General features: G+C 38.1%; 2 protein-coding genes across 2 annotated transcripts in view; both read left to right on the top strand.

Annotated features, from left to right (window-relative positions):
* The window catches only part of ndst1a (N-deacetylase/N-sulfotransferase (heparan glucosaminyl) 1a), a 54857-nt gene extending 54529 nt beyond the window's left edge, over positions 1-328 (top strand). The window contains exon 16 of the mRNA XM_020622527.1: positions 124-328. Within this exon, the coding sequence (XP_020478183.1) occupies positions 124-251 (128 nt within the window). The 3' untranslated portion in view covers positions 252-328. The remainder of the gene's footprint in view (positions 1-123) is intronic.
* Positions 329-2955: 2627 nt separating this feature from the next.
* On the top strand, positions 2956-7648 carry cd74a (CD74 molecule, major histocompatibility complex, class II invariant chain a). Its single transcript, XM_020622585.1, has 9 exons — positions 2956-3153; positions 4294-4463; positions 4949-5049; positions 5204-5260; positions 5339-5422; positions 5511-5589; positions 6216-6401; positions 6500-6562; positions 6692-7648. The coding sequence occupies exons 1-9, from the start codon at positions 3065-3067 to the stop codon at positions 6700-6702; spliced, it is 840 nt and encodes a 279-aa protein (XP_020478241.1). The 5' UTR covers positions 2956-3064; the 3' UTR covers positions 6703-7648.
* Positions 7649-8706: the final 1058 nt, after the last annotated feature.

Genomic DNA, 8706 nt, shown 5'->3' with positions numbered 1-8706 from the left:
AATATTGGGGAAAAAAAAAAAAGCATGGTAGTATTTTTTTAATCTATATGCTGTTTTTTTTTTTTTTTTTTTACTTATTTATATTGCTTCATTTTTGATGAGATTTCATTAAATTTCATTCTGTCCTTCAGTCGCAGGTGTTCCTCAGGGAGTACTATAGGGATCACAACATTGAGCTGTCCAAGCTTCTCTACAGAATGAGTCAGCCACTGCCCAGCTGGCTCAGAGAAGAGTTGGTACACACCAGGTAGCAGCACCACAGGAGGAAAACCACAGCTCTACACACTGAAGCACTACTCAACCCTGCTGCAGGACACTGGCCAAGAAGCCTGAAGTACCAAAAAAGTTGGCAAAAAATTAAAAAAAAAAAAAAAAAAGTTGAGACGTGAGGAAGGGGTTGTCCCACTACAACTCAAAACACAGTGATCTTCCACAATGAACAGGCCAACAGTGGATGATGAGCAAGTAGAGAGTATGGTTGCTTTCAGCAGCTCCCTTTTCTCCCTGAGCTGCCAGATGCCATCACCCCTCCCCCTGCAGGACAAGCATGGTACACGGAAGCCCTGACGGCGGCCTCCTCTGTGTCCTGAAAAAGGAAGTAACAGGCTCATTAACGCACAAGAGGGACCTTCAGTGTTTGATCATCACATCCCTGTTCTTCTTAATCAAACCTTCTCTCCTTTGCACAAACATCTTCTTGAAAAATCAAAGGAAGGAAAAACAAAGTCTGAGGCTAGAGCTTTGGTCACACTTTTATCTCTGGGAAATTGGTGGCAAAAGATGAACACACTCTACTACTTGTGTCTCTAGCCACGAGTTGTGATGTTTGGAGCACATTAAAAAGGAAACATAACTAAGCGGATGATTGACAGACATTGGTTAGAAACGCCTTTGACATAAATGAAGTGTTCGTACGAGAGGAGAATGGGACATCTGGAGTCTTGACTCAGGCTGCATGTTGTAGCCTCACTCGATAGGCCTTGGTAGAATCTAGTTATCACATTTACAAGTGCCAGGACAGACTCTTCATCAGAATATTACCACATGGACTTTTGAGGGTTCTTTTTTAAAGTTTGTTTTCTTTACTCAGATTTTGTTTTAACCTTCCTATAATGCCGATGGCAATGCATTATTGTAGAATGTACCAAAACTAAACATCTTATTTCAGTGTTCACATATAGGCCAGATCCACAGTACAGTTTGACCACTGAATCGACTGAAGCAGGAACAGCAGGATACATGTTGAAAGCACAATATTTAAGGCACTCAAGTGAACATCGGTTCTGAGCATATGTTACTGGAAAGCACACTAAAGAGCTCCTACTACAATCTGTGAAGAAGATCATAAGCTAGCTACTGTATGTTTAATTACGCACTCTGGTCCGGGAGGTCGGGATAGTGTACAGAGGCAAACAGCGTGCATTTCAAAATCTGTTTTCAGCATTTGGATTTTGTCAGAACTGTATATTTTGTCTTGGGTTTTTTTTACATTTCATTTGCTAGATGAGTTTTAAGTTTGGGGAGAGAAAACTGTCTATGGGGGGGAAACGTAACCAACAGTATGCCCATACAGACATTTGGTTGTCGGTCACGGTGTTACCACTGCAACTAGATGTCAAGCATAGATTATAAAAAGCTGCTCTTATTGCAATAGTTTTGTACAATGTTCTGATGTAATAACAGTGCACATGTTTTTGTGTTATTTTTCTTGACTTTGTAATGTACGTAATACACAGCCCTCAGTAGACCTAAAATATTGAATGTATTTGGGTTTACATTCTCCATCGGCCCATTCCCGTAGTGTGAAATAGTGCTGTACTGAGGGAAATTTGGATAATTACATTGTGGAGAGGTGTATTCATAGGATTGTTTCCTCTCACTGCCAACTATTGTACAGAGGTACTGAGGCTCTCCATATAAAGTATTAAGTGATAACACATAACAGCAACGATGGTACTAATCTCCTGGACTGTATGATAAAGATTTGTAATTGTTGTCAATAATTTTTACAGTGTAACTAATATTGTTGGTGCTTTTTAATTTGCAAATAAAACACCACTGTATTTTTCAGTATTTGGGTGTTTTTAGTTGAATTTGATCTGAAGGATATTGAAGTAATGATCACTACATTCAAAGCAACTAGGGTGACGGTGCTTTTGTTCAGAGATTCTAGAAACTTCTTTGGTATGTGGCTGGATCAGTTTGTCTTGTGCTTTCACTTTACAACACAGTACTTTCCACATGCAAGAAAATCTTGAATCTCTCAAAATCCCACAAATATAGGTAGTTTTTTTTTTTTAAACAAACATATTTTTTTAAAACTGATCCTTCTGATGTTTAACATAACATTACGCGCAACTTGTGCTTTTTCATTTTAGTTCCTTAATGAGAACATGACAAAAATCAAAGAAGCAACCCTCCTCTGTTGTTTTAGGATGTAAATAATGAATTGGTCCTTTGAGAAACAACAATAAATAGAAGTTAGTAGTTACCACAGTTCTCATGTTCTTATGGTTACTGACAAATATTTTAGAAAAAGTCTTTTAGTATTGTTACATTTATTGTTACTTTGTTATTATTATTATTAGATGTAGTGGTAATACTGAATTTGCATTGATTGCTTTTTTGCCTTAATTGTTTGCTCTTTTATTTTCAGTGTAAAGCACTGTGTAATTGTTCCAGAAAAGAAAGAAAGGAAAAGTCATATACAAATAATGTTTATCATAAACCACTTGTACAGTTGATACGGGTATAAGAACTGTTAGACCTAGATTTGCAAGTTTTTAACAAACCATGTTATCTGAGAATTAACAACAAAAATCAGGTCCCACAGTCCTTTCACTATTGTCTGCCTCTGGCAACAAGTGATGCTGTTTAATTCTGACCAATCAGAGCTCGCAGCCTTACCACAGCTCTGATCCTTCCCACAACGCTTTAAAGACTCCCCACCTTTCTGAGGAACCTGTCTAGTGCTCCTTCCTCATATTCTACTCAATTTATCTCCTTTGGTAGCAAGACTTTCTCCAGTTTCATTTGAAGAAGCAGAGGAACACTTGGGATCGAGATGGCTGACTCTCAAGAAGATGCTCCTCTGGCCAGAGGCAGTGTGGCAGGCAGTGAAGAGGCCCTGGTCCTCCCTGTAGCACCCAGAGGGTAAGAGGAACATCACATATTGGGTTTATTTTCATAACAGCAGCTGTTTAATAAGGTACAATTTCCCCCTTGCTGAAAGAAAAATCAACCTCAAATTAGTCATTTCTGCAGCAACTAATACTTTTACATATGATACTTGATACAGATGATGAAAATTTGCGTTTGTGTATTGTGTATTATTATTCCTATGATCTACTTGATACAGATGATGAAAATTTGCGATTGTGTATTATTATTCCTATGATGATATATTATGCTATTGCATGTTGTTTACATGATTATTGTATACAGTTTCACTTTTGCAGACTAGGTCATGAAATAATAGGAGAATGTATTTATATTCTTTGCAACATTTTTTTCACCTACACGTCAAACTTTAAACACTTAGAAATTATGATTTATAAGAGTAACAACAGGATTTGTATTGTTTTCAGAGTTGGTTATGGTGGATAAATAAAATTTAGTATGTTCTTTGCAACACTAAGTTATTCTCATAGATTTAATTAATTTTAATAACATTTTCGTGGATACATTAGAAGTAAAATGCTAACATCTTACTAAAATACTTAAATACAATTGTTTACAAGTAGTGCATGTTTCCGGGTTCGAGTATCGCTTTCGTTTAAAACTGTTTATAAGATATATGTGAAAGCACAGCTTCCGTGGCCTTGAACCTTTTTATAAGAGAAAAGTCATTTTACACCCGTTTATAAGTATTAATAGTCTAGTTGGAGACTTCCTCATAACACCAGGAGGAAGCATCTACCTAGTAACAAGTGATGCTCTCATTCTATTGGCTGAGAGTAGTAGCAGAAAAAAAAATATTGTGTTCATGTTTCAGGCCTATAGGCAACATTATTAAAATTTAACAAGACGCTGCGTGGAGCAGTTTTCTTTGCTTTTATGTTTACATATGGAGCTTTTTTGTGTGCCAGACTGTCCAGTCTCAATATCGCACGACATAACTCATGTTTAGAAAATGCCACACATAGCACTTTTGGAAATCTCCCCAGTCACTGGGGATTTTGTACAAAAGTGCCACTTTTAGTTTCTAAGTTTTGCTGTGTGTCATGTTGTTCCCTCTTCCCTGCTACTTTATTCTCTTCAGGTGACATATTTTTCTATTTCTCCCTCTCAAAGGGGCTCCAACAGTCGTGCTTTGAAGATAGCAGGCCTGACAACCCTGGCCTGCCTGCTGCTAGCCAGCCAGGTCTTCACTGCCTACATGGTGTTTGACCAGAAGCAACAGATACACACACTGCAGAAGAACTCAGAGAGAATGAGCAGACAAATGACCCGCACATCCCAGGGTAAAAGGGCACATTAAAGTGCTAATGATGAGGCAATGAAGTGAGAGTTTGCTTTTAAGGAAGCTGATCTGAAGTCAGGGCACAGAAATGACTTTTCTTGTTGATTCATAAGGCGGAAAAATCCAAGAAGATTTTAAGCAGCGTCATATGAAGTTACTATTATTATCTAGTAGTCAACACATCCGGTGTAGCAGAGTTGCTGTGATGAAAAGCTCCTCTTGGAGCTGTTTGATTATATGTTGCCTGCTGCATTTTATTCAGCTGTAGTTTTATGATTTAGTTCAAGGTATTTATTTATTTATTCTGTAGCGCTTTAGTATATAAAGAACTTTAGATCAGGTATTTTTGCTTCAATTTTATGCTGCAAACAAACAACAAACAAGTTGTTTTCAGGAGTGCTTTTCAAATCTGTGTCCAAATATTATTTCATCATTTTTAATTAACCTTTGGTAGCAATTTATTAATTCATTTTTGTTTGTTTTCAGCTGTGGCTCCAGTGAAGATGCACTTGCCAATGAACAGCCTGCCTATGCTGATGGACTACACTTCGAATGAGGACCCCAAGGAAACCAAAACGCCCTTGACGGTGAGTTTACACCTGTTTAATTTAACCGTATTTAGGTGGCGACATACTTGCATAAGTTGTATAAGACTTAAAATATTGTCCTGGATGGTGTAAAATGAATGCTTGAATATGAAAATTGTACCATAAACAACACCTGTCTGTTCGCTCATGCCAGAAACTGCAGGACACTGCTGTTGTCAGTGTGGAGGACCAGCTGAAGGAACTCATTCAGGTATATTGCACTCAATATACTGTATCCTTGCATTGCTGATAATGAGTTGTCACTAAGCTCTGGATGCACTTTGAGCAGGACGCCCAGCTGCCCGAGTTCAACGAAACCTTCATGGACAACATGCAGAGGCTGAAGCAGCTGACCAATGACAGCGAGTGGAAGGTGACGCCACACACACATACATGGACACTAATAAAACTAAAATTGAAATGAGCACAGTTGAATTATCTGGTCATTTTGTACTCTGCAGAGCTTTGAGACCTGGATGCGTTACTGGCTGATCTTCAAGATGTCCCAACAGAAGCCTACAGCCCCCACAACTGAGCAAGGTTACTGCAACTTTCTTTCCTTTACATTTTAGTACTTAGCTGATTTTCTGACCCAGACTGGTGCTGTGACAGTAGATGCTGGAGTTTCTACATGTTGAGTAGCTACAATGGATATAATACATTATGTGACATTATTAATGTAAGAGATATGCTGAGCAACTCAGAAGTTTATAAGATACATAGTGGTGGCTTGTTAAAATACCTTTTGCTAAATTTCATAATTTTGATGCAAAGGTTAATTGTTTCCGCTGTCTTACACTACTGATGGTGAAACCTGAAACAAAGATTTAGTCTAGCCTTAAAGAAATTGTTTGACACTTTGATAAATATACTCAATCAGTTTTTTTGTCACACGAAACGATCCATAGCCTACTACTATCCTATCTGTCTATCTATCCTATTGAAGCATCATTTTTAACATTTAGTTAATGAGTGGAATCATTCTTCTCATCTAATTCTCAGCAAGAAAGTAAATGTGTACTTCCAAAAATGTTCAGTATTTTTTTATTCTACTGTAATTAATGCTTTAATTTTGCGTTTTTCTATTTCTGTTGAAACTACATTGTCACTTGTGCTGTAGTCACTGAAAAGTAAACATGTCTTTAATGGTTCTTTCCACTCTTCAGCCATGACCAAATGCCAGAGAGAGGCAAAAGAGGGATTGATCGGTTCCTACAAGCCCCAGTGTGACGAGCAGGGCCACTACATGCCCATGCAGTGCTGGCATGGCACCGGTTACTGCTGGTGTGTGGATGGGTCTGGCACACCCATCCCGGGCACCAAAATGCGTGGTCGCCCCCAATGTCCGAGAGGTAGACAACACAGATTATAGGCCTTTTGATTCATGCTGCATCTGTAGCTTTTCATGCTTGGAAGTAACTTAATTGCTTTTTTTTCCTGTTAATTATAGCCACAGCTTCTCGCCACGCAATGCGCTCACCCTTTCTGATGCAAAGGACTGTGGGCATTGATGGTGAGTGCCTCAGATTCTAGTGTGAAATGCTAGATCTTTGTTACTTTGACAATATCAAAGTTTTATGTTTATTCTTAAATGTTTGTTGGTTGCTACACATCATCACTTGTTGTTTTTCTTTTTCCCCAGATGAGAAATAAATTAAGAAGCAACTTGTGAAACAAGGTGTCTCTTCTCTTCAAGCAGACTTCACACACATAAGAAATCAGTTACTTAAAGTTAGAAGATGACCTGCTTAAATTAACAGTTTTAATTCCTGATCAAGGTTTCTTCTATGTAACCTCTCAGTTGTAACCCTTTGCTGGCTTTGAAATCAAATCATGTTGCTTTTAATGTCTGCAGGTTTTGTTTCTTTTATAACAAACTTTTTGGGGGTTTTGACATTTAACCTAGATAGTTGGTATTCATATAATCTACTGTGCATTAAAGCATGTGTGTGCTAAATATGTTTTTGGCTGCAGAATGCTTAAAGGGTCAGTTCACCCAAATAAGTAAAAAAAAAAACTGTTCTCCCCCCCTACCTCTACTAGTGTCTAGACATGAAGGTAGTCTTGGTTGGACTTTCCTGGGTTTTAAGCTTGATTCTGAAATGTTCTGCCCCAACACAATGCAAGTCTGTTTGTGGTGCATCCAACACTGAAAAGAGATATTTAAAAATGGAAACAGCCATACTATGTCCCGAAACGCTGGCACTGATTTTCCAGTAGAAAGTCGTTCCTATATGAACTGTTCACAATGAATTCTGTGCATCATTCAGAATAATGGGGACAATATTTCTTGTTGTTTAATTTATCTTTGTGTGTGTGTTTTCAATGCTGTGAACACCACAAATGAAAATCCATTTAAATAAAACCAAGACTATCTGCATGGCCAGATGCCACGAGAGTTAAGTGGGTTTTTTTTTTTTTTTTTGTCATTTGTGTGGACAGCCTCTTTAAGAGGGTGTGAATCTTATGAGAAAGTAACTTTTCTATGAAGGTGTTTATGTTAAGAAGGCTAAATAAAGCTCTGACAACTGTTGTTACTGTTACACATATTATCTTGAGACAAACAAGGCCTAAATAAACATTAACCTGATTAGATGTATCAATTCACTTAGTTCTGAATTTTCTGCCACTTTTTTCTGGGTTTAAGTTTCATTCCATTTCCAGCTCAAAAACCTAAACATGTAATAGAGTCCATGATTGTTTTATTCATCCTTTAAATCTCATCCTCCCCTTCTTGAGGGATGCATATTTGCCATCATAATTTAGAGGCAATATCTATTGTTCTCCCTGGTGGTGTTGACATTCAGAGAACAGACCGGTAAGATTATTTCAGGGAATTCAGGCATGCATGGAGGAACCGCTGTCCTAGAACACAGGTCTTCCTCTCTTTTTTTTTAGAGGTATGAGCATCTGAAGCAGAAAATTGGAAGTCAGTTGAGAATAAAGACACTAAAGCAGCTCACAGATATTCACTTCCAACTTGATGAATGTCTCTTACAACATGGTCTCAGCAAAAGTGACTATAAAGAGTAAATGCTTGAAATATTTGAAGGCATACGTTGCTAAAGTTGTGATTTCCTGATGCAACTTATGGGCCTTTTGATGCTATAGATTTATACAGTACCTCTAGATCTATTCATCTATTTCTGATTTATTCCAAAGTCATGTCAGACTGAACTGTGAAGAACTGGCCTGAGCACCTTGGGTGTGACATATCAATGGACCAGCAGGGATTCTGATAATGAGTTTGTCTGGAAAGACGTGTAAAGCTGAGCTGTGGGACATGGCCTGACTGTTTCCCTATGGAGATAAAATACTATCAAAAATGTTACAAATGCGTGTTTAACGTTTTGTCTGTAACAAGCGATTTGTGTGTGTGTGTGTGTGTGTGTGTGTGTGTGTGTGTGTGTGTGTGTGTGTGTGTGTGTGTGTCATGAGGATCACAAATGCGTGCTGTACAAACTGCACATAAAACACATTTTACAAATGCTTACAATTGATTTTTTTGTGTGCAGTTCTTTAGAAAGTACCTACACATGTTACCTACGCATGCGTGGATCGTCTAACACACACGAATCACCTTCCGCGCACACACGGATTTTTGAGAGTGTTTTTCCGCACTCTCAAAAGTCCACGATCCACGAATGCACGGTGCGT

This window comes from Monopterus albus, unplaced genomic scaffold, assembly GCF_001952655.1.
Source record: "Monopterus albus unplaced genomic scaffold, M_albus_1.0 scaffold282.1, whole genome shotgun sequence".
NCBI lineage: Eukaryota > Metazoa > Chordata > Actinopteri > Synbranchiformes > Synbranchidae > Monopterus > Monopterus albus.
The sequence above is the reverse complement of the archived record's forward strand: the minus strand, read 5'-3'. Positions and strand labels throughout refer to the sequence as shown.

Bases quoted from the DNA above. Each gene is read 5' to 3' on its own strand.
- cd74a (XM_020622585.1), top strand. From the start codon at position 3,065: ATGGCTGACTCTCAAGAAGATGCTCCTCTGGCCAGAGGCAGTGTGGCA. The intron at 3,154-4,293 runs GTAAGAGGAACA...TCCCTCTCAAAG, and splicing joins CTCCCTGTAGCACCCAGAGG to GGGCTCCAACAGTCGTGCTT. The intron at 5,423-5,510 runs GTGACGCCACAC...TGTACTCTGCAG, and splicing joins CCAATGACAGCGAGTGGAAG to AGCTTTGAGACCTGGATGCG.